Source organism: Salvelinus alpinus, chromosome 14, assembly GCF_045679555.1.
Source record: "Salvelinus alpinus chromosome 14, SLU_Salpinus.1, whole genome shotgun sequence".
Classification (NCBI taxonomy): domain Eukaryota; kingdom Metazoa; phylum Chordata; class Actinopteri; order Salmoniformes; family Salmonidae; genus Salvelinus; species Salvelinus alpinus.
The window spans coordinates 47,093,295-47,119,669 of record NC_092099.1 but is presented as its reverse complement, the minus strand read 5'-3'; the positions used below and the strand labels follow the sequence as shown (position 1 = coordinate 47,119,669).

The following is a 26,375-nucleotide window of genomic DNA, read 5'->3' as shown; positions in this document are numbered from 1 at the left end:
CCACTTTCACATTGTACTGCTGTTTGTTTGAAACGCAGCTACTTTTTCGATGCATGTACACGGCTGGTAGCGTTACCATCGCAACAGCATCCAGGCGCACAATCCTTGTCTTGGATATACATCCTCAAGCTGCTTCTGTGATTGGATGAGCGCCCCGAGGATGTCACTTGGCTACCGAATGATGAGAAATTGAACACATGAACGGAAATACAGTCCTTGAATTTTACTGGCCGTTTCCGTGTGGCATTCAGATAGCCATGAGTGAGGTTTACAGCAAATAAAGGTAGCCATTGGGCTCTTGGTACATATTTCTAGTGGCGAAGACCCGTTTCCTTTTCGTTGGTACGGAAGCCGAGAGAAGACTGGTTGGTTACGCGGCGGCGGTGGGTCTCCACCCGAGAGTATGGCGGCCAGGATTGTATTGGTGAGCGCATAAGGAACGGGAAGAGATGGTGAAAATAATCAAAGAAGAACGCTTGTATTATTAACTTTTAAAATAGGATTTATTTATCAACATTTGTTGAGTTAATACGCGACAGTCTTCTTGCAGAATCCATCATCAGGAGCCGTCCTGTTTTTTCTCCAATGTCTTCGCTGGAGCAAGTTTTGTATTTATGATCCATAGAATGGTAAGCGAAGCAGATGAAAAACCGCACGTTTCACATTGTCCCGCGTTTTGATAGCTTGTAATGCACATTTTGAAGTTGCAATAGTTTGGATGCAAATTGTCATGTCTGGAATGCCTGGGGGAATTTCTACAATGAAATCCATCTTCGGTCAGCAAGGCTTTGTGCTCTGCTTTTGTATTTGCCATTGCTGAACGGTGGTAAGGAAGGCAATATTTTTTATATCCGTTCAAAATGGAACACGAATAAATGCCATTTGCGCGGGGATATTCTACTCTGTCTCGCGGAGAGTGATAGCTTTCGACAATCTCTTGAAATCATCAACTAACAAGGGAGCAATGCGCGAGTACAAAGTGGTGGTCCTTGGCAGCGGTGGGGTCGGGAAATCCGCCCTCACTGTTCAGTTTGTCACCGGGACTTTTATTGAGAAATACGACCCGACCATAGAGGATTTTTACCGCAAAGAAATCGAGGTGGATTCCTCACCCTCTGTTCTGGAGATTCTTGACACTGCTGGTACTGAACAGTTCGCATCCATGCGGGACCTTTACATAAAAAATGGCCAAGGCTTCATACTGGTCTACAGTCTTGTCAACCAGCAGAGCTTCCAAGACATCAAACCAATGAGGGACCAGATCATCAGAGTGAAAAGGTGGGTGGTTTTGGATCAAATTCATGTAATATGGAAGGCCTACAGTAGGCCTATTTCTCATTGTAAACATGCATAGATGTAAATGAATGATAATGCCTGGTTGTATTTTCCCACTGATAGCCGACAACTCATCTGTCACATTGACAGAAAACATCATTAATATCTCAAATGGTACTACACAATCTATGAAGGAGCACCTTTGTGCAGAGTAGACACAACAATGACACTACTTTTGAGGATGTGGCCTTTGATGATACAACACGCAGAACCACTGCCTACTCTGGCCTATTGAAGCATGGTTTAGCCTACTGCTGCAAACCCATTGGGCACAGACGTCAATTGAACGTCTATTCTACGTTGGTTCAACGAAATTTCATTGAAATGATGTGGAAACAGCATTGTTTCAACCAGTATGTGCCCAGTGGGTAATCTCTTCATGTGGTGCTGTATCATACAACACTAGCCTATCTCTCTGAAGGCAGTTCAACCGGGTTCTTCAACAATATAAATGATATAGCCTATTTAGCATAGTTTTTACGACATGTCTGTGTCTTATATTGTATGGTAGGAGGCATATGGTTGGGCATCTTCTATTTTTCCCCTATAGCTCTACAGCCATTTTAGTAAGGCCATGCTGTTATTTCTCCTCTGTTAGACTTTACTGTACTACTGAACTACACCAGGCCCTGGCCATCAGTAGATCTGAGACCAGTTTCCCCTGCACTTATTACAGTGGAGATAGTGTCTGACTGGCGGGCTTTCTGTCTGTCTGTCTGACTGGCTACCTCAAATGCAGGTCTGCTCTGTGTGTTTGATGGGCTGTCCATAAAACTGTATGCTGGATGAGCCTGGATGCTGCAACCCCAGTGAAATAGACAGTTGGAATACCCAGGAGTCACAGCTCCAGTGGCTCTGCAGAGAGAGACAGAGGCCTGATTCTAACAGACCCTCAAAATGGCAAGAGTCACAACGTTTGGAGGATCACACTGGGCCTGTTTCTGAAGAGAGGAAGTTATGTTTATAATTAGTGACGCAATCTGTTTGGAAGGAACGAAACAGGCAGGACTCAGGCAGGACTCATGCGTGTGAAAAGCACTGATCAGCACTGTCATTATATGGGTGCTCCAGGCCATCTTTAGTGTCCGCATGTATTGTCCTTACATTGTCCTTACATGTTTATAATCATGCTACAATAATGAGACATGCTATATATACGACTCGGTTATCCCTTAGCTTAGCAAAGTAATTCATAAAGGCAGAGTGTGCAGTGGCCTAATTTGTGGCAGACTTACAGTCACACAAGAAATGAGTCATCCACTCTCAAGACCTGGTTAAAACCTTATACAAATGCACTCACCATATGAATGCCATAGTATCGTCAAACCTGGGCTACATTCACATGTTGGTGTTTCCCTCTTCTAGAGTTGGTGTGAAGTGGGGATTCAGCCTGCACTGAGCTGTGGCGCTGGGTGCATCACCCATTGTAGGTGTCAGTGTATCTGACAGGGTGAACGGAGGGAGTCTGATGACCTACCTTGAGACGAGGCTTTCTGCCCACCGAGAAGCCTCTCAATGGAGGAGTCTGATGAGCTACAAGAGACGAGGCTCTCTGCCCACCGAGAAGCCTCTCAATGGAGGAGTCTGATGAGCTACAAAAGAGACGAGGCTTTCTGCCCACCGAGAAGCCTCTCAATGGAGGAGTCTGATGAGCTACAAGAGACGAGGCTCTCTGCCCACCGAGAAGCCTCTCAATGGAGGAGTCTGATGAGCTACAAAGAGACGAGGCTCTCTGCCCACCGAGAAGCCTCTCAATGGAGGAGTCTGATGAGCTACAAGAGACGAGGCTCTCTGCCCACCGAGAAGCCTCTCAATGGAGGAGTCTGATGAGCTACAAAGAGACGAGGCTCTCTGCCCACCGAGAAGCCTCTCAATGGAGGAGTCTGATGAGCTACACACGAGACGAGGCTCTCTGCCCACCGAGAAGCCTCTCAATGGAGGAGTCTGATGAGCTACAAAGAGACGAGGCTCTCTGCCCACCGAGAAGCCTCTCAATGGAGGAGTCTGATGAGCTACAAAGAGACGAGGCTCTCTGCCCACCGAGAAGCCTCTCAATGGAGGAGTCTGATGAGCTACAAAGAGACGAGGCTCTCTGCCCACCGAGAAGCCTCTCAATGGAGGAGTCTGATGAGCTACACACGAGACGAGGCTCTCTGCCCATCGAGAAGCCTCTCAATGGAGGAGTCTGATGAGCTACAAAGAGACGAGGCTCTCTGCCCACCGAGAAGCCTCTCAATGGAGGAGTCTGATGAGCTACAAGAGACGAGGCTCTCTGCCCACCGAGAAGCCTCTCAATGGAGGAGTCTGATGAGCTACAAAGAGACGAGGCTTTCTGCCCACCGAGAAGCCTCTCAATGAAGGAGTCTGATGAGCTACAAGAGACGAGGCTCTCTGCCCACCGAGAAGCCTCTCAATGGAGGAGTCTGATGAGCTACAAAGAGACGAGGCTCTCTGCCCACCGAGAAGCCTCTCAATGGAGGAGTCTGATGAGCTACAAGAGACGAGGCTCTCTGCCCACCGAGAAGCCTCTCAATGGAGGAGTCTGATGAGCTACAAAGAGACGAGGCTCTCTGCCCACCGAGAAGCCTCTCAATGGAGGAGTCTGATGAGCTACACACGAGACGAGGCTCTCTGCCCACCGAGAAGCCTCTCAATGGAGGAGTCTGATGAGCTACAAAGAGACGAGGCTCTCTGCCCACCGAGAAGCCTCTCAATGGAGGAGTCTGATGAGCTACAAAGAGACGAGGCTCTCTGCCCACCGAGAAGCCTCTCAATGGAGGAGTCTGATGAGCTACAAAGAGACGAGGCTCTCTGCCCACCGAGAAGCCTCTCAATGGAGGAGTCTGATGAGCTACACACGAGACGAGGCTCTCTGCCCACCGAGAAGCCTCTCAATGGAGGAGTCTGATGAGCTACAAAGAGACGAGGCTCTCTGCCCACCGAGAAGCCTCTCAATGGAGGAGTCTGATGAGCTACAAAGAGACGAGGCTCTCTGCCCACCGAGAAGCCTTTCAATGGAGAACTAGATTAACTTCTTATGGCTGCAAGGGCAGTATTGAGTAGCTTGTATGAAAGGTGCACAGACGTGCCCAGAGTAAACGGCCTGCTCCTCAGTCATAGTTGCTAATATATGCATATTATTATTAGTATTGGATAGAAAACACTCTGAAGTTTCTAAAACTGTTTGAAGTATGTCTGTGAGTATAACAGACATAATTCAAAGGTTCCACTTCCTGTTTGGATTTTTTCTGAGGCTGGTAGATTTTCAACCAAGCTCCTATTGAAATTACAGCGAGATATGGATGAGTTTTCACTTCCTACGGCTTCCATTAGATGTCAACAGTCAATAGAACTTTGTCTGATGACTCTACTGTGAAGGGGGACCGAATGAGACAGGAATGAGTAATCACTTACATGAGGTGACCACGCTTTGACCATGCGCGTTCACGTGAGAGGCAGCTCCATTCCATCGCTCAACTGAAGTCAATGTAATTCTCCGGTTTGAACGTTATTCAAGATGTATGCTAACAACATTCTAAAAATTGATTCAATACATCGTTTGACATGTTTCTACTGACTGTTACGGAACTTTTGGACATTTCGTCACGTTTTAGTGAACGCGCTTTGTGACTTTGGAATTGTTTAACAAACGCGCTAACCAAAGTAGCTAATTGGACATAAATAACGGATATTATCGAACAAATCAAGCATTTATTGTGGACCTGGGATTCCTGGGAGTGCATTGTGATGAAGATCATCAAAGGTAAGGGAATATTTATCATGTAATTTCTGGTTTCTGTTGACTCCAACATGGCGGCTAATTTGACTCTTGTTCTGAGCTCCGTCTCAGAATATTGCATGGTTTGCTTTTTCCGTAAAGTTTTTTTGAAATCTGACACAGCGGTTGCATTAAGGAGAGGTATATCTATAATTCCATGTGTATAACTTGTATTATCATCTACATTTATGATGAGTATTTCTGTTGAAACGATGTGGCTATGCACTATCACTGGATGTTTTTGGAACTAGTGAATGTAACGTGCCAATGTAAACTCAGATTTTTTTATAGAAATATGAACTTTATCAAACAAAACATGCATGTATTGTGTAACATGAAGTCCCATGAGTGTCATCTGATGAAGATCATCAAAGGTTAGTGATTAATTTTAGCTACATTTCTGCTTTTTGTGACTGCTATCTTTCGCTGGAAAAATGGCTGTGCTTATTGTGGTTTTGTGTGACCTAACATAACAACACACAACTACTAAATTACTCCTCAACTTTTCATTGGCACCCTACCATTGGCATGTTACAGTCCCCTCAGTCTTTGCATATGAACAACGTGGTCTCAAGTAATCTGATTACTCCGAAATATCATTATCTGGAGCTGAAATTGCCTTCTCCAATATTTACTGTCACAATTGCCATGACCAATTTATGAGTTAGTCTTCCTGGATATCTTGGCGTTTGTTTTGTTTTCAGTAAGCTCACGATCGCGCTGAGTTTGAATTGCATTTAAAACCATTCACATCAATTCCTGTCCTGACTAGATGAAAGAATGAGGTCAGCATGTTTCCCCATAAAGAGGTGAGTACAGGGAGAGATATGTGAGGGGAGGGAGCCTGCCTGGCTGGCGGGGAATCATCCCCTAGTGTGTGTGTGTGCGTGCGTGCGTGCGTGCGTGCGTGCGTGCATCAGGTGTGGGCCAGCAGTTTGTGGAGTCAGACACACACCCAAGGACTGTCTCAGAGTCTCTCCTCAAGTCTGGTTGCACTTTCCTAAGGCATCCAGGCTACTTATTATTCCACTGTAAGACACACCAATACCCCATCACAGCCCCACAGGAACAAAGGCAATGCCCATTTATGGACAAAAAACCAACCCTTTGCATGACAGTTGCCCATATACAGTGTGTAGTCACACTGTAATCATAAATGAATCAACAACATGTTATGACTTTGTAATTACCTTATAATTATGTAACACCTCTGTTCTACTCTGTTAAGCAACTACAAAATGGTAACACAATGTTGTTACTGGGGTAATTGTAGTGTTATTACACAGGTATAACAACAGTAAAGTGTAGCGAGGACATACAGTATTTCTATTTTGCAGATCATCCTATGTCCTATGTGTTTACGCCCTGTAGCCGTGACATCTGTACTTATGAAATGTAGTGAAAAAAATCATTCTAAAAACGAATTCTGTCTGGTCTCTCATTCCAATTAGACTCAAACCAATTGGCCTACTGTGCCTCCAGGGGTGTTGATGATGCGTTAGTGGTCATGCTGGTCAATATCTTCCAACATTTAGAAAAGGCAAATAGCCTAGTGAAAATTGTATTCATTGACTTCAGTAGCGCGTTCAACACCATCCAACCCCGCCCACTGGTGGATAAGCTGGTGAATTTGGGTGTCAACTCTCTACTGACCAAGTGGATTAATAGTTTCCTTGTGAACCGTACTCAACAAGTGAAGTTTAACTCCGCCATCTCTACATCTAGAACGGTGAATACGGGAGCCCCTCAAGGTTGACACCGCTGTTGTGGGTTACCTCCACCCAGACCAAGCCTCTCTTCAAGGTTTTGACAGAGAAATGTTTCCTCCACCCAGACCAAGCCTCTCTTCAAGGTTTTGACAGAGAAATGTTTCCTCCACCCAGACCAAGCCTCTCTTCAAGGTTTTGACAGAGAAACGTTTCCTCCACCCAGACCAAGCCTCTCTTCAAGGTTTTGACAGAGAAATGTTTCCTCCACCCAGACCAAGCCTCTCTTCAAGGTTTTGACAGAGAAACATTTCCTCCACCCAGACCAAGCCTCTCTTCAAGGTTTTGACAGAGAAATGTTTCCTCCACCCAGACCAAGCCTCTCTTCAAGGTTTTGACAGAGAAACGTTTCCTCCATCCAGACCAAGCCTCTCTTCAAGGTTTTGACAGAGAAACTGCAAAATTCTTCCAGTGGTGTGCAGATAACTTTCTTGAAATAAACGTTAAGAAAACAAAATAGATGGATATGGATTTGAGAAGGAACAAAACTCCACTATCCCTGCGAAGATCAATGGGGAATCAGTCAATAGAGTGACCACATGTAAGTACCTGGGAATCGAAATAGACAAACTGAAATTCAATGACTGTGACTTTGCATAGATAAAGAAATTGCAACATAGAATGTAATTTTTTATGCAAACTGAACCATTTACATGTTGATCGCCATATTTTACAAATGTTCTATAAATCTGTCCTGCAGAGTGCTGTCCTTTGGTCTGATATGTTATATAAATCTGTCCTGCAGAGTGCTGTCCTTTGGTCTGATATGCGTGTTCGGGAACATGTGAGTGCAAGACCAAGTCAAGCTTCAGCGCTTGATTAAGACTGCAGGAAGGATAATTGGTATAGATCAAGAATCAGCCAGCTATCTGTACACATAACTCATCCTCCTAGAACTTGAAAGCATTTTACAGGACAGTAATCATCCCCTTCCCTCAAAATTCAGTCACAGCAGCAGCCAGACAAAATAAAATGAAAACAGATAGATATACGGTCTCTTTTAGTCTGTTGGTCCCTCGAGTATACAGCATATTGCACTTTCACTGTACATGTGTAGCTATAGCACTTTGAATTCATTATTTTGTGTAGTTTCTGTGTTTTCATGTTTTATGTACTGTCTTTTTAAGCACATGACCAAATGAATTTCCACCTGGTGGGATAATAAAGTTGATCTGAATCTTTAGGGTTGGTGGGATAGAGTATCGCTGAGATTGTGGTGACCCTTGTCTAACATGCAGCTCTCTCCCGTCTTAAGCAGTGAAACAGTGTTTGTTTGAAGAGAAGAGCATGGGAACCATGTTCTCTGGAGTTGAACAGTGTGTTTACAGTGAATGTTTACACAGTAGAGGTTACGTTGGGGATTCTCTGTGCTGGGGCGTCCAGACCATGACCCCCCTTAGCTGTTCCCATGGTTGCCTCGGATGACGGCACCACTACAAAGATGAGCATCATATCCACAGATGGTGTTGACTGTCCACTTTGTTTAGGGACATAAAATGACATTCTACTACAAAATGGGTGAAAATACAATCATACTGACACCATCTAAAATATAATTTCCACCTGCAGAAATGAGCAAAATAACATGTTGGTAAAATGATTTGTTTAAATGATTTGTACATTTTGGTCCATATTATCAGGTAGGCTATCCTATTAGCAGTAAGCGTTATCACCTGTAGCCTAATAGGCTGACCACACCGCTCGCAACGCGTGCGAGAGCATTGCAAAATAAATTTAGAAATCTGTGTTATTCAATTATTGCACCCACACTGCTCGTGCGAGCCAACGAGCGTCTGCATTGCCACGGGCTAAAATAGAAGTCATTCCTATTTCTGGCGCAGATCCCGCTGCAAGTCCTGCCTCTCCCATCTCCTCATTGGTTATACCCACGTGGGTGATTGAAAGACGAAATGTTTTGCCTGTTGTCGTGGTAATACTATGAAAGTGTAGATGCCAATCACCATATAATTTCAAAGATGAAAAAGCTTGGAAGGAGTAGAGATGACTAGAAACGATCCGGTTGACCATTTTATGTGTGGATTAATTGTAGGAGTAGAGGACCTTGTGCATTTCAGGTATAATAACAACTCAATGTTTATATCCCAGGACAAATTAGCTAGTAACAGCAAGCTAGCCAAATAGGAAATATTAGCTAGCAAGTGCAAGCTAACTAGCTAAATTGCCATAAATGTTTAATGCTTTTCGACCTGTCCCCAAATTAATGTAATTGGTTCAGAGTTTGTTTTGGTATTTTAACCTGCATGTCGTGATCGCGTTTGGTGTAGGGGGACAAAATATATTTATGCACGATGGCGCACGCGGTTTGGGTTCTGTGTAACGGATACAGCATAGTGGCTATAAATAAATAGGCTGAATCTACATTTATCCTATTGCGCTAATAATTAGTGAAGTCCTGCATCGCGTCCTATATCCACATTTCCCTGCAGGTGAGTCGCAAAAAAATCAGCTGGCGGGTAGAATGAAAACATTCTTTCAACCCGTGGGTCTGCTCGCTGTTCAGAACAATTACATTGCGGTTCGGGAACATTTTAAATCAAGATAATACACATTTAAAAAACCTAGGTGCTTGTTGTGTCCATTAGCATTATTTTGTATTTTAAGCATACGCTCTTATCCAGAGCGATTTACCAGGAGCAATTAGGATTAGGTGCCTTGCTCAAGGGAACATCGACAGATTTTTCACCTAGTAAGCTCGGATTCTAATCATCAACCTTTCAGTTACTGGCCCAACGCTCTTTCCGCTAGGCAGACAAGGCTACCAGCCACCCACGCATTGAGTCTGGAGCAGGGAACGTTCCCTTATTTGTGTGGTGAGGAGCCTTGGAGGACAGACATGGGGCCTCCTTGCAGAAATGCTAATTTGTCAACGCGCAGAGTTGAGGTTCACTCTCCCCACATGAGAATACGAGAAATTGCCAAATTTACTTTCCCTGGAAAGCTCACACGAAAATGGCTAATTTAGGCCTAACCGGATAAATAAAAAGAAAGGTTACGAATAGAGAATAGGCACCGAGGAACGACACTGAAATCCCCAGTTTGGAAGGACAACACGGTAGATGGTTACACAGCCTGCACGAAGTGCAAGCAGTTAGGTCTATTTGTTTTCGATAATTCAGTTAATTATCAGTAAATGGTTGCATTAATTTAGTTAATTAGACCATACTCAGGCTGTATAAAGTGTAAACCAGTGCGGATGGTAACAGCTTGAGCAGCCTCCTGAATAAATGCAACCTGTATTATATTCTGTGAATTTTCTCCCGATTGCACTTGCAATTTATCTTGCATAGAACACACAACAAGCCGACTAGGTAAATAGACAAACTATTCTACTATGGGGTTGTCATATTATTCTATTCATTTGCAGAGGAAAAGTAAATGTGGACTGTTCCAGCACTTTGTGCAGGCTGTGTAATCATCTAATTTACCGTGTTGTTGTCCTTCAAACTGGGGATTTCACGGTGTCGTTGTAGCCTATTCTCTTTTCGTAACCTTTTTATTTACCCGGTTAGGCCTATGTTAGCCATTTTCGTGTGAGCTTTCCAAGGAAAGTACACTTGGCAACTTATCGTATTCTCATGTGGGGAGAGTGAACCTCAGCAGAAATATGTTCATGTTCCATATTTTTTGGGGGCCGTGGCGGCAAGGATTTTGCTGTGGCGCATAGCGAACAGCTAAATGACTGCACATGGAAACACTGATTACATTCTGATCCTAGTAGTAGATCAGGAAATGACTCAACCTCTTGTCTGAATCGTTAGCCAATTCATTTACCATCATATTGTAATGGAAGAGTAGGCTGTCAAATAGTGTAGTTGAATGATTCCTAGTCATCCAGCTTTTCTCAAACTGTCCTCCCCGGACTCCAAGGGGTGCACTGTTGTTTTTTTGCCCTAGCACTACACAGCTGATTTAAAATAATCAACTAATCATCAAGCTTTTATCATTTGAATCGGCTGCGTAGTATAGGGAAAATAAAAAAAAGGTGCACCCTTTTGGGGTTCCCGAGGACCAACTTTGGGAAGCGCTGGAGTAATCAGTCTATATATAGAGTATAACATAGGAGTGTAATAATATCAGTGTAGAGGATATTAAAATACGTTCTGGGCACTGCTGGATGTCACCACACCCTCCCAACGTACAGAGGGGTGAAAGTAGAGTGGGGCTTTAGTGCACAGCCCAGCCGGCAGTCCTGACATCTCCTCACGACCACGTGGCCAAGGAGGCCCCATGTCTGTCCTCCAAGGCTCCACGCTGCACTGGGGATTATGCAGCTGTCACTGCTGTTCACTTAGCCTCTCCTGTCCTCGTCACTGTCTCACACAGGAGCCGTCACCGCCGCCTGCCTAGTCGGAGGCGCTGGTGTGTGCCGCGCCAGTCCCGAGCCCTGTCAGCGCGTATCAGTGTTTGGCGCCCGTCAGTGGCACAGAGCACCATTAACAGAGGTCATGTGGCCAGATGATTAGCTCCTTCCCTATGCCTGCTGGGGGATCATCACTCCCCAGCAACAGTTAGCTATGCACAGGTTATACCAGCTGACGGGTGACACAGATGGAGCGCATGGAAATGGAGGAGGGACAGGGATGATTTCCCTTCTGGGTAATGTTGTACTTCTTGCCATTGTCAGCCAGAGGACTTAGGTTGTTATGGTGACAGGGTCAGAATGAGACCACAGAAGGTTGAAGGCAGGACTCGCCCTATGTCGCAGTGATCTACAACTAAAGAATATACCAATCAAGTCAACAGAGTTTGCCATGTGTCGATTAGTTAAAATGATCATGGCTATATGGTTTTCCAATAGTCCTAATTTCTCTTAGCACAGCATTCAGGTGTATTACTTTGGCCTGTATCTTTGTTATTGTCAAGCCCTTGTCTCAGTGTGTTGAATGCTGTAACAGAGAATAACACTATTAGTAAAAGTCCCATGATGGTAGTGGCTGCCCGTTTCTGCTGATCACTTATTAACCAGCATTTATTCACATTACTAACATGCCATGAATTATCTCCTGCTAGCTGGATATTTCTATAGCAATCAATCAAATGTATTTATAAAGCCCTTTTTACATCAGCAGTTGTCACAAAGTGCTTATCCAGAAACCCAGCCTAAAACCACAAAGGCCCCAAACAGCAAGCAATGCAGATGTAGAAGCACAGTGGCCAGGAAAAACTTTCTAGAAAGGCAGGAACCTAGGAAGACACCAGGCTCTGAGGGGTGGCCATAACACCTGTGTGATTAGATGGAGGAATATCCTATTTGATAAAATGTCAACTTGTAAAAAAAAAAAAACACAGATTCATCGGTTTCATGTGAATTTCTATAACCCTGTCAATGTTACCCCTGTCAAGACCACCCACACATTTGTTTCACCCAGATCAAGTTGAACCTTTTTCTAAGAACTGATGCAGGGAACTACTTGTCTATTCTTCTAAGCCTGGCTTCAGCGTCACACAAACAGAGCTACTCAGAGATGATTGAAGTTCAGTCACAAGCGAAAAGGGCAAGGCAATAGAAAATAATGACATAGTTTGCATTGTCAGCCAAGCAGTTTAATAGTAGTGGCGATATAAGTGATTGTACTGTTGTTGAGAGAGACAGTAATATTTGACGCTTTTACTGGTATTGTTGAAGATGACTGAGCGGGAGAGAAAATAACAATTACAAACAGAGAAACATGCAGCCTCAAGCGCACTTTTTATTTTATTTTGTTGTTTTATGTCACAAATGCATCACATTTCTATGTATCCTTAAATGAAGTGGTATGCCTACGACGTGTTACCAGATAAAACGTCATGTGTTTGCTGCATTTCTACGTTTTATTGGTGACAATTTACAGTTACCGAAGGTTATCTATACTTTTATTTACTTCATTATTATTTTGATAATGTGTATAGGTTCATGCTCCATTGTGTGTGCCACTGTCAAATGAAAATCCAATTGATTTATATAGCCCTTCTTACATCAGCTGATATCTCAAAGTGCTGTACAGAAACCCAGCCTAAAACCCCAAACAGCAAGAAATGCAGGTGTAGAAGCACGGTGGCTAGGAAAAACTCCCTAGAAATGCCAAAACCTAGGAAGAAACCTAGAGAGGAACCAGGCTATGAGGGGTGGCCAGTCCTCTTCTGGCTGTGCCGGGTGGAGATTATAACAGAACATGGCCAAGATGTTCAAATGTTCATAAATTACCAGCATGGTCAAATAATAATAATCACAGTAGTTTTCGAGGGTGCAGCAAGTCAGCACCTCAGGAGTAAATGTCAGTTGGCTTTTCATAGCCGATCATTAAGAGTATCTCTACCGCTCCTGCTGTCTGTAGAGAGTTGAAAACAGCAGGTCTGGGACAGGTAGCACGTCCGGTGAACAGGTCAGGGTTCCATAGCCGCAGGCTGAACAGTTGAAACTGGAGCAGCAGCACTGCCAGGTGGACTGGGGACAGCAAGGAGTCATCATGCCAGATAGTCCTGAGGCATGGTCCTAGGGCTCAGGTCCTCCGAGAGAGAGAAAGAAAGAGAATTAGAGAGAGCATACTTAAATTCACACAGGACACCGGATAAGACAGAAGAAGTACTCCAGATATAACAAACTGACCCTAGCCCCCCGACACAAACTACTGCAGCATAAATACTGGATGCTGAGACAGGAGGGGTCAGGAGACACTGTCATCTTTATGTGGAACCAGAGATCAGGGGAGAGAGGGTGAAACCTACTAACTGTGTCACTCCAAGCCACAGTTTCTATTTATAAAACCCAGAAATTAGACCCATCTAATCTTAGCTACTGTACTCCTCCTCTCCCATATTTTCATCTAGCATGGGGGGAAAGTAGAACACATTTCAAATTAAACACAGTCAGTATTTATTTCAGATTTGGTGAAGTTGATTAATTCAGATATGTTATGTAATTTGTAAGTGTTTGGTTTCTTTCCTGCCCTTTTTGATTTAGCAAATTATTCAAAAATGTCACAGAACGTCCAATAAGAAACCATGACTGTGAGGTGCCCCAATGTGGGTGTGTTTTTGTCTTCTGAGAAGAGCAACAAATCAGCCTTAGAGCTGCAGTCAGTATATACAGTTGAAGTCAGAAGGTTACATACACCTTAGCCAGTTTTTCACAATTCCTGATATTTAATCCTAGTAAAAATACCCTGTCTTAGTTCAGTTAGGATCACCACTTTATTTTAAGAATGTGAGATGTCAGAATAATAGTAGAGTGATTTATTTCATCACATTCCCAGTGGGTCAGAAGTTTACATACACTCAATTAGTATTTGGTAGCATTGTCTTTAAATTGTTTAACTTGGGTCAAACGTTTCAGGTAGCCTTCCACAAGCTTCCCAAAATATGTTGGGTGAATTTTGGCCCATTCCTCCTGACAGAGCTGGTGTAACTGAGTCAGGTTTCTAGGTCTCCTTGCTCGCACACGCTTTTTCATTTCTGCCCTCAAGTTTTCTATAGGATTAGGGTCAGGAATTTGTGATGACAACTCCAATACCTTGACTTTGTTGTCCTTAAGCCATTTTGCCACTACTTTGGAAGTATGCTTGGGGTCATTGTCCATTTGGAAGACCCATTTGCGACCAAATTTTAACTTCCTGACTGATGTCTTGTGATGTTGCTTCAATATATCCACATAATTTTCCTGCCTCATGATGCCATCTATTTTGTGAAGTGCACCAGTCCCTCCTGCAGCAAAGCACCCCCACAACATGATGCTGCCACCCCCGTGCTTCACGGTTGGGATGGTGTTCTTCGACTTGCAAGCCTCCCCTTTTTCCTCCAAACATAACGATGGTCATTATGGCCAAACAGTTATATTTTTGTTTCATCAGACCAGAGGACATTTCTCCAAAAAGTACGATCTGTGTCCCCATGTGCAGTTGCAAACCATAGTCTGGCTTTTTTATGGCGGTTTTGGACCAGTGGTTTCTTCCTTGCTGAGCGGCCTTTCAGGTTATGTCGATATAGGACTCGTTTTACTGTGGATATAGATACTTTGTACCTGTTTCCTCCAGCATCTTCACAAGGTATTTGCTGTTGTTCTGGGATTGATTTGCACTTTTCACACCAAAGTACGTTCATCTCTAGGAGACAGAACGCATCTCCTTCCTGAGCGGTATGACTGCTGCGTGGTCCCATGGTGTTAATACTTGCGTACTATTGTTTGTACAGATGAACGTGGTACCTTCGGGCATTTGGAAATTGCTCCCAAGGATGAACCAGACTTGTGGAGGTCTTGGCTGATTTCTTTTGATTTTCCCATGATGTCAAGCAAAGAGGCACTGAGTTTGAAGGTAGGCCTTGAAATACATCAACAGGTACACCTCCAATTGACAAAAATTATGTCAATTAGTCTATCAGAAGCTTCTAAAGCCGTGACATCATTTTCGGGAATTTTCCAAGCTGTTTAAAGGCACAGTCAACTTAGTGTATGTGAACGTTTGACCCACTGGAATTGTGATACAGTGAGTTATAAGTGAAATAACTTATAACTTATAACTAACTTATAAAATAATAAACTAAAATGACTTGTGACATGCACAAAGTAGATGTCCTAACCGACTTGCCAAAACTAGACTTTGTTAATGAATCCCCTCTCCCCTGGACTGTGGTGGATCTCATCAGCCTTAATGAATCCCCTCTCCCCTGGACTGTGGTGGATCTCATCAGCCTTAATGAATCCCCTCTCCCCTGGACTGTGGTGGATCTCATCAGCCTTAATGAATCCCCTCTCCCCTGGACTGTGGTGGATCTCATCAGCCTTAATGAATCCCCTCTCCCCTGGACTGTTGTGGATCTCATCAGCCTTAATGAATCCCCTCTCCCCTGGACTGTGGTGGATCTCATCAGCCTTAATGAATCCCCTCTCCCCTGGACTGTTGTGGATCTCATCAGCCTTAATGAATCCCCTCTCCCCTGGACTGTGGTGGATCTCATCAGCCTTAATGAATCCCCTCTCCCCTGGACTGTTGTGGATCTCATCAGCCTTAATGAATCCCCTCTCCCCTGGACTGTGGTGGATCTCATCAGCCTTAATGAATCCCCTCTCCCCTGGACTGTTGTGGATCTCATCAGCCTTAATGAATCCCCTCTCCCCTGGACTGTGGTGGATCTCATCAGCCTTAATGAATCCCCTCTCCCCTGGACTGTTGTGGATCTCATCAGCCTTAATGAATCCCCTCTCCCCTGGACTGTGGTGGATCTCATCAGCCTTAATGAATCCCCTCTCCCCTGGACTGTGGTGGATCTCATTTGTGCCCCTGCCCTGATTCATCTCCAGTCAGATGCACTTCACCTCAGCTGGGCGCCATTGTGTGAACTCACTGAGACAGACACACAGCCAGCTTGAGGTACAGGAGACTCAGGACAAACTCCATCTCACTGTGCAGGGACCTTGCTGGCCCTCTTTCACCATGTAGGCCAGGCTGGCTGGCTTTGTCTCAGCTAGGGCCTGATAAACCCTGCGGCTGGGCCCAGAGACCACCACGCAGCTCCCACCCTGCCTCCCTCAGCTAGGCCCAGGACTATATCAGTTGATGCATCTTGCATTATAAATAAGGGGTGTCTGGGAGAGCTGCGCTGGGTGTTTTGCAGCGACAGTGCTTTAGCCACATGCAGTCAGACTGACAGACAGTGGGAGTGGAGTGTTTGCATGCTCGGCCGTGTATCTACGTTGAAGACTACCGCTCAAGACTTCAGAGTGGAGAATGTTGACCCATCAGGCTCAAAACCTAAAATAGGGGCATAAGTATAAGCTAACCTGGACCTTTTCTGTCCACCCTCATCCTCCCTTCCTTCACCCAGCGCCTGGCCCAGAGAGCCCATTGTGCGAAGTCTCTGTGAGGCTTTGGTATCCGTGGCAGCCGTCCTCACACACCTCCTGGGATTGCAGGATTCCCCTCTGTTATTACAGATATTTATAGCCCTTCTCCAGATGATAAATATTTTTTTGGTTCTGCTCTCCTGCATGGTGGAGTGGCTGTTCTGCCGTTAGACCGTTAGGTAGCCTCTGAAATCTGTCATTATTTTAATGGATGCATATGTTTTCATTTTACTTATTTTCTCCCGTCCCGGCTGCTCCTCTCTAACTCATCATCCATAATTATCTGGGGTTGTTTGGGGTTGTTCCCCTTGAAGTATAGAGTGCTGAGAAGCAGACAGCTGTGACTATAGCAGCAGGGAGAGATGCTGTGTTTGTAAGCTCGTCTGAAATCATTTTCCATCAGAGCTCAGTGAGTCTCAGAGCCAGGCTCAAGTCCTTTACCAAATAGTGTTACTTTTTCTCTTACCTCTGCATAAACACAGAAACACACACACACACGCTCTAGAATAAACACACGCTTCCATACCACTGTTGTCCATGTTCCCTGGGCTGTTCCCTGGGCTGTCCAGGGCATGTCTTCCCATGAATGAGTGTTTGGACAGCAGGCTGTAATCCGAGGTGGTGAGGCAGTTGAAGTCATGTGACGACGGCCACAGGCCTCCATATGAGTTGGGGCTGGTAGAGATGGCGCCGCCACCACAGCCCTGTTCGGAATAGAGACGCCCGCCCGTGGAGGGGACTGCCATTACCCTAAACGCTGTGCCCCCTGTGGGTTCTCTCTAAACGGGCACAACCTCCACAGAGGCAGGGCCTGGTCAGGCCCTCCAATCTAACACCCTCAGCACTATGGTTAGACCTTCTCAGCAGCACTATGGTTAGGCCCTCTCAGTGATCATGGGGAGGGAGTGTATAGTTGGACTGCATGTTTTTACTGTCGCCACAAAAATGTGTTCCTAACAACGTTGCCCAATCAGGGGCCTCCAATAACTTGTTGGAGTTAGTAATGCTGTCTCCAGCTGTTTGAACAATCGAAGGACTGTACATTTTGGGTTCAAAAGGTTAATGTATTCCAGCCGTTCTGTAACGCTGTGTGGTGGCTGACTGTATTGTGCGTCACAGCCACACACAGTAGCTCACAGACGCCTGAACTCTGCTGTTTTAACCCCTGTAGTTCTTGGCTTGCCCACAGAATGAGGAAAGTGGAAATTAGGGTTCATTCTGGTTAATATATTCAGGAGTAGATCAAAGTGAGCTTCTTATTCTTTGCCAGTTGAAGTTTATTTAGCACTGGAACCTGCAGACCGTGGACCTCGTGAGAAGAAGCTCACGTTCCTCTCTAAAGTCACTGATTTTCTCAATCTCTCCAATACTATGCATTTCCTTGTGTACCTGTTACCATAGCAATCAAGGACAAGTGTTTTTCTGTCACATAGTGTTAAATCATTTAGAGGAATTAATATTTCATACAAATCAAATCAAATCAAGTTTATTTTATATAGCCCTTCGTACATCAGCTAATATCTCGAAGTGCTGTACAGAAACCCAGCCTAAAACCCCAAACAGCAAGCAATGCAGGTGTAGAAGCACAGTGGCTAGGAAAAACTCCCTAGAAAGGCCAAAACCTAGGAAGAAACCTAGAGAGGAACCAGGCTATGAGGGGTGGCCAGTCCTCTTCTGGCTGTGCCGGGTGGAGATTATAACAGAACTATGCCAAGATGTTCAAAATGTTCATAAGTGACAAGCATGGTCAAATAATAATCATGAATAATTTTCAGTTGGCTTTTCATAGCCGATCATTAAGAGTTCAAAATAGCAGGTCTGGGACAGGTGGCGGTTCCATAACCGCAGGCAGAACAGTTGAAACTGGAATAGCAGCAAGGCCAGGTGGACTGGGGACAGCAAGGAGTCATCATGCCCGGTAGTCCTGACGTATGGTCCTAGGGCTCAGGTCCTCCGAGAGAGAGAAAGAAAGAGAGGAGGAGAGAATTAGAGAGAGCCAAGATTTTCAAAATGTTCATAAATGACAAGCATGGTCAAATAATAATCAGGAATAAATGTCAGTTGGCTTTTCATAGCCGATCATTAAGAGTTGAAAACAGCAGGTCTGGGACAGGTAGGGGTTCCATAACCGCAGGCAGAACAGTTGAAACTGGAATAGCAGCAAGGCCAGGCGGACTGGGGACAGCAAGGAGTCATCATGCCCGGTTTGCCGTGACGTATGGTCCTAGGGCTCAGGTTCTCCGAGAGAGAAGAAAGAAAGAGAGAACGAGAGAATTAGAGAGAGCATACTTAAATTCACACAGGACACTGGATAAGATAGGAGAAGTACTCCAGGTATAACCAACTGACCCTAGCCCCCCGACACATAAACTACTGCAGCATAAATACTGGAGGCTGAGACAGGAGGGGTCAGGAGACACTGTGGCCCCATCAGATGAAACCCCCGGACAGGGCCAAACAGGAAGGATATAACCCCACCCACTTTGCCGAAGCACAGCCCCCACACCACTAGAGGGATATCTTCAACCACCAACTTACAATCCTGAGACAAGGCCGAGTATAGCCCACAAAGATCTCCACCACAGCACAAACCAAGGGGGGGCGCCAACCCAGACAGGAAGATCACGTCAGTAACTCAACCCACTCAAGTGACGCACCCCTCCCAGGGACGGCATGAAAGAGCACCAGTAAGCCAGTGACTCAGCCCCTGTAATAGGGTTAAAGGCAGAGAATCCCAGTGGAGAGAGGGGAACCGGCCAGGCAGAGACAGCAAGGGCGGTTCGTTGCTCCAGAGCCTTTCCGTTCACCTTCACACTCCTGGGCCAGACTACACTCAATCATATGACCTACTGAAGAGATAAGTCTTCAGTAAAGACTTAAAGGTTGAGACCGAGTCTGCGTCTCTCACATGGGTAGGCAGACCGTTCCATAAAAATGGAGATCTATAGGAGAAAGCCCTGCCTCCCGCTGTTTGCTTAGAAATTCTATGGACAATTAGGAGGCCTGCGTCTTGTGACCGTAGCGTACGTATAGGTATGTACGGCAGGACCAACTCGGAAAGATAGGTAGGAGCAAGCCCATGTAACGCTTTATAGGTTAACAGTAAAACCTTGAAATCAGCCCTTGCCTTAACAGGAAGCCAGTGTAGGGAAGCTAGCACTGGAGTAATATGATCAAATTTCTTGGTTCTAGTCAGGATTCTAGCAGCCGTATTTAGCACTAACTGAAGTTTATTTAGTGCTTTATCCGGGTAGCCGGAAAGTAGAGCATTGCAGTAGTCTAACCTAGAAGTAACAAATGCATGGATACATTTTTCTGCATCATTTTTGGACAGAAAATTTCTGATTTTTGCAATGTTACGTAGATGGAAAAAAGCTGTCCTTGAAACAGTCTTGATATGTTCGTCAAAAGAGAGATCAGGGTCAAGAGTAACGCCGAGGTCCTTCACAGTTTTATTTGAGACGACTTTACAACCATCAAGATTAATTGTCAGATTTAACAGAAGATCTCTTTGTTTCTTGGGACCTAGAACAAGCATCTCTGTTTTGTCCGAGTTTAAAAGTAGAAAGTTTGCAGCCATCCACTTCCTTATGTCTGAAACACAGGCTTCTAGCGAGGGCAATTTTGGGGCTTCACCATGTTTCATTGAAATGTACAGCTGTGTGTCATCCGCATAGCAGTGAAAGTTAACATTATGTTTTCGAATAACATCCCCAAGAGGTAAAATATATAGTGAAAACAATAGTGGTCCTAAAACGGAACCTTGTGGAACACCGAAATGTACAGTTGATTTGTCAGAGGACAAACCATTCACAGAGACAAACTGATATCTTTCCGACAGGTAAGATCTAAACCAGGCCAGAACTTGTCCGTGTAGACCAATTTGGGTTTCCAGTCTTTCCAAAAGAATGTGGTGATCGATGGTGTCAAAGGCAGTCTAGTAGCACGAGGACAGATGCAGAGCCTCGGTCTGACGCCATTAAAAGGTAATTTACCACCTTCACAAGTGCAGTCTCAGTGCTATGATGGGGTCTAAAACCAGACTGAAGCATTTCGTATACATTGTTTGTCTTCAGGAAGGCAGTGAGTTGCTGCGCGACAGCTTTTTCAAAAAAAATTGAGAGGAATGGAAGATTCGATATAGGCCGATAGTTTTTTATATTTTCCGGGTCAAGGTTTGGCTTTTTCAAGAGAGGCTTTATTACTGCCACTTTTAGTGAGTTTGGTACACATCCGGTGGATAGAGAGCTGTTTATTATGTTCAACATAGGAGGGCCAAGCACAGGAAGCAGCTCTTTCAGTAGTTTAGTAGGAATAGGATCCAGTATGCAGCTTGAAGGTTTAGAGGCCATGATTATTTTCATCATTGTGTCAAGAGATATAGTACTAAAACACTTAAGTGTCTCTCCCGATCCCAGGCCCTGGCAGAGCTGTGCAGATCCAGGACAGCTAAGCCCTGGAGGAATATGCAGATTTAAAGAGGAGTCCGTAATTTGCTTTCTAATGATCATGATTTTTTCCTCAAAGAAGTTCATGAATTTATTACTGCTGAAGTGAAAGCCATCCTCTCTTGGGGAATGCTGCTTTTTAGTTAGCTTTGCAACAGTATCAAAAAGAAATTTTGGATTGTTCTTATTTTCCTCAATTAAGTTGGAAAAGTAGGATGATCGAGCAGCAGTGAGGGCTCTTCGGTACTGCACGGTACTGTCTTTCCAAGCTAGTCGGAAGACTTCCAGTTTGGTGTGGCGCCATTTCCGTTCCAATTTTCTGGAAGCTTGCTTCAAAGCTCGGGTATTTTCTGTATACCAGGGAGCTAGTTTCTTATGACAAATGTTTTTCGTTTTTAGGGGTGCAACTGCATCTAGGGTATTGCGCAAGGTTAAATTGAGTTCCTCAGTTAGGTGGTTAACTGATTTTTGTCCTCTGACGTCCTTGGGTAGGCAGAAGGAGTCTGGAAGGGCGTCAAGGAATTTTTGTGTTGTCTGAGAATTTATAGCACGACTTTTGATGCTCCTTGGTTGGGGTCTGAGCAGATTATTTGTTGCGATTGCAAACGTAATAAAATGGTGGTCCGACAGTCCAGAGAGGCTAACCTCTGAAAAGTCTAATGAAGGTGTCTGGGAGCATGATTCTCCTGGGATGTTTGTGCTCAATAACATGAGAAGAGTAGTGTTCATAGCGGTGTGTTCTGGTTCATATTATAACTAGTGAGAGAGCTACTTACAGATAAAGAATAAAAGCAGAGCCTTTATTCTCTGTGATGTGTCCAAAATAGAGCTGCCTAATTCATATCAGTAGCTCCTCCCAACATGTCTCCAATTAACTGAAATGCTGTCAATATAACCAATTTATTTGTGTTGATCAATAAGATTTTGAATCATGTTCAGTAAATGTTTGTGGTACTCTTTATTTAGAGTGTTAGTATTTTTTTACCAGGCAAGTCAGTTAAGAACAAATTCTTATTTTCAATGACGGCCTAGGAACAGTGGCTTAACTGCCTGTTCATGGGAAGAACGACAGATTTGTACCTTGTCAGCTCGGGGATTTGAACTTGCAACCTTTCGGTTCCTATTCCAACACTCTAACCACTAGGCTACCCTGCCTCCCCAGTATTAAGACCTCAGGTCCTTCATTAGGAATATGATGTAACACTTGTCTTTCTGGCACTCGTGCAAGTAGCCCATTTCCTCAGTGGCAGCACTCGCCCAATATGGCCTCTTCCTGCCTCCAGGGGATTGTGGGTGATTTTGCCCACTTCCTGTTGACTGCTAGGCTGGTTAAGTACTTGAGTTGTCATTGATAGTAATATAGTATGTTGGCGGTATAGATTTCTTTCTCAGCAAGACACGTCTCAGAACTGAATTTGTCAGGCCTTTTAGATTATATATTTCAGGAAAATGTGCCACACGGATTTAATGTAATTATTTATGGTTTCGATGATTTATTGTCAACATGATGTGGCAGCAGAGAAGCTTTCATTATGCCTATTAAATTATTATTTAGGAGAGTGCAGAGAGGATGTCAGGTACAGGAAAACACAAAGGCTGAGCAACGAGTCAGCACCCCTATATCTTAGTTCAACATCTCAGCAAATCACATCTCATTCTGATCTGCCTTGACAGTGACTGACCATGTATTCATGTCACATGATGGTTTCTGGTCATTTTCTGCATCTGTTTGTGTGTGTGTCGTCTGCAGGTACGAGAAGGTCCCAGTGATCCTGGTGGGGAACAAGGTGGACCTGGAGAGTGAGAGGGAGGTGTCGGCCAGCGAGGGCCAGGCTCTGGCCGAGGAGTGGGGCTGCCCCTTCATGGAGACCTCGGCCAAGAGCAAAACCATGGTGGACGAACTGTTTGCCGAGATTGTTCGGCAGATGGACTACGCCGCCCAGCCAGACAAGAATGACCCATGCTGCTCCTCCTGCAATATACAATAGCCCCAGGGCCTAGGGGGACGCCAGGGGAGAAAGGACATAGCCCCAGGGCCTAGGGCGACGCCAGGGGAGAGAGAGGACGTAGCCCCAGGGCCTAGGGCGACGCCAGGGGAGAGAGAGGACATAGCCCCAGGGCCTAGGGCGACGCCAGGGGAGAGAGAGGACGTAGCCCCAGGGCCTAGGGCGACGCCAGGGGAGAGAGGACATAGCCCTAGGGCGACGCCAGGGGAGAGAGGACGTACCCCCAGGGCCTAGGGCGACGCCAGGGGAGAGAGAGGACGTAGCCCCAGGGCCTAGGGCGACGCCAGGGGAGAGAGAGGACGTAGCCCCAGGGCCTAGGGCGACGCCAGGGGAGAGAGAGGACGTAGCCCCAGGGCCTAGGGCGACGCCAGGGGAGAGAGGACATAGCACCAGGGCCTAGGGCGACGCCAGGGGAGAGAGAGGACGTAGCCCCAGGGCCTAGGGCGACGCCAGGGGAGAGAGGACATAGCCCTAGGGCGACGCCAGGGGAGAGAGGACGTACCCCCAGGGCCTAGGGCGACGCTAGTGTCCAGTGGAGAGAGAACATAGCCCCAGGGCCTAGGGTGACGCCAGGGGAGAGAGGGAGTCTGCATACAGGAAGATTCACAGAGAGGAGGACAATACTTACACCAACAACATCGACGATTAACAAACTCATGGTAGAAATGTGGTGGAATTGAACTCTTTGGTGCATAAAATCAGTCATGATGTAGTTAATAATAATGATATGTTCATAATTAATAGAATTAAATGAGGAATTCAAAGGATTTGCCTCAAGAGAAATTGACAAACAAACAGGACTAAAGAAAAGTGCACTCGCTTTATATTATCCTGTTTTCTCTGTCTTGAGTCGTCTGTCGGCATAACTGAACAGGATGTGTACTCTTTATGCTATTCTGCGATCATTAATATGTTTCTTTAACAGTTTTAGTTTTGTTGATATGACCCAGTTTCTCTCAGCACATCGATCTGGAGCCTTCTTTCTCCATTTTAACTGACAGAGCAGAGCAGAAGATAGCAACTGCACCGACTCAAGAGGAGGTAATCCCTCAGATCCACTTGTTTGAAACATTGATGAGTAATTGATTTGTGTACTAGGTTTCTCTGTGCAGGAAAAGAGAAAGTCTACCTACCTTTATCCAATGAGATGTTTTGTACTCATCACTAGGCCAGAATCAAAGAGGTGACTTGAAAGAGCCTCTTTTTAATTTTCTCTTTTATTTGTTTTGAGGAAGGGGGAAAAAACTGGTGGAAAAGACAGTCTTGCTTCCTGCTTTCTCCTTTTGGAGGTGTTGTATTAAGTGGAGCAGAGGTGTCTGTCACATAATCCTGTCATTTGTTTTGGTTTCAGAAAGTTCTGAAAACAGATTGCTGAATATTGTAACCGTTTCATTCAGATGGGACTAGGAGGACTCCATCTTTCAGTATTTGAATATCTCTACAGACTCTAGAAACGGTTTACTTTTCAGGAATGGGTGCCATCCCTCATCATCCTCTCCATTGAATTTTATTTTGATTGGGTATCACAATGAAATGGGTCGCAACGTTTTTATCAACTTCCCACTCCTCTTTAAGTATTCAGAGTATTCAAATGTATAGTAGTAACAGTAATGATGATGATGTTGATAATTATAATTGTTATTTAACAGTAGTGTAAATATTTTGTCTGGAAAATGCCAGCTCCTATGAAGACACTGACTGAACTGCTGTCAACTGTATGAGTGGAGGCTGCTGAGGGGAGAACAGCATTTTAATAATGGCTGTAACGGAGCAAATGGAATGGCATCAAACACCTGGAAACTATGTGTTTGATATCATTCCACTGATTCCGTTCCAGCCATTACCACGAGCCCATCCTCCCCAATTAACGTGCCACCAACCTCCTGTGAACTGTATGCATGGCTAGTAAACAAAAAAAAGCTTACTTTATCGTTTGAGATGATTATAGGCTGTGTAAACTTACAAACCAGACACATACACATCTGGGTCCGGACACTGTCTCAACTATACATGGTTGTAGGCCACGGGGAGCCAGACCTTCCCTGGGTTACCATTTTCATTGCTCATTTGATCTTTTTTTATGTCACCATTTACTCTTTCTCCCTCCCTAAATGAATGGATGAATGACACTTTCATTTAGCACCTAAACAATAAAAGTGTGTTTAACACAATGCATTGCAGCGTGAATGACACTATTTCTATGTTTACTTATTGGAGTGACAGGCACTCTACGCCATCGCCGGGTTCTCTCTAAAGTGTTCTGGGAGAGAGACATTTATTTGGAAGGAAATGGTTTCTGTTCCTATGGCACCTCCAGTTGTAAATAGCACAGTCACTTTGTGAATTACAAGAACCCAACGTTGATAGCTCCAGCAAGTGCACAATGCTTGATGAATTAAACTTTACTTTCTTTGTTTATATGGGGGTTGTGTTTTTGTGTTCCTTGATGATGATGATAAGAATTATGATAATAATAATAATAATATGAAGAATACTTTATCTAAGGGCCCAATACACACTACTGTTTAGCTTGCAGGTTGGTATTTACTTGGATGACTCATGTACTGGAGGCAGCTCTGCACGGTAGTCACTAGCTGGCACAGCCACAAAGTCATACGATCTGATTTTATGCCTAACCCTAACCTTAAATGAAGACCAAAAAGCAAATTGTTGTTTTAATTCATATTTACGATATATTTAACAATAAGGCACGAGGGGGCCAATATACCATGGTTAAGGGCTGTTCTTAGCCACGACGCATTGCGGAGTGCCTGGACACAGCCCTTAGCCGTGGTATATAGGTCATATATCACACCCCCTCGTGCCTTATTGCTATTATAAACTGGTTACCAACGTAATTAGAGCAGTAAAAATAAATGTTTTGTCATACCTGTAGAATACCACGGCTGTCAGATAATCAGCGTTCAGGGCTCGAACCACCCAGTTTATAATACCAATTTTGACTTTGCTGCTGTCCCATCTAGTGGAAACCGCTCAGCTCTGCCTCCAGGACAAGATTCATCCCAATAAACATCGACCTGCGTTAAGCTCTCCCTAGCAAGCCCCATGTGGCAGCTCTTCTCTATTCTACTTAATATAGCCCTCATTAGATTAAACTAAATAGTACTCTGAAAAGAACGACTGCACCAATGATGCTGAACACTGGTCGCCTTGGTTTCATTTTCAGGCTGAGCACTAAACAAT

The 26,375-nt window shown here is 44.7% G+C and overlaps 1 protein-coding gene across 1 annotated transcript; it reads left to right on the top strand.

Annotated features, from left to right (window-relative positions):
• Positions 1 to 98: 98 nt before the first annotated feature.
• LOC139538986 (ras-related protein Rap-2a-like) lies at positions 99 to 25,589 on the top strand. Its single transcript, XM_071341611.1, has 2 exons — positions 99 to 1,278; positions 22,916 to 25,589. Exons 1-2 carry the CDS (start codon positions 965 to 967, stop codon positions 23,151 to 23,153), a joined length of 552 nt encoding a protein of 183 aa, XP_071197712.1. The 5' UTR covers positions 99 to 964; the 3' UTR covers positions 23,154 to 25,589.
• The last annotated feature ends 786 nt before the right edge of the window (positions 25,590 to 26,375 follow it).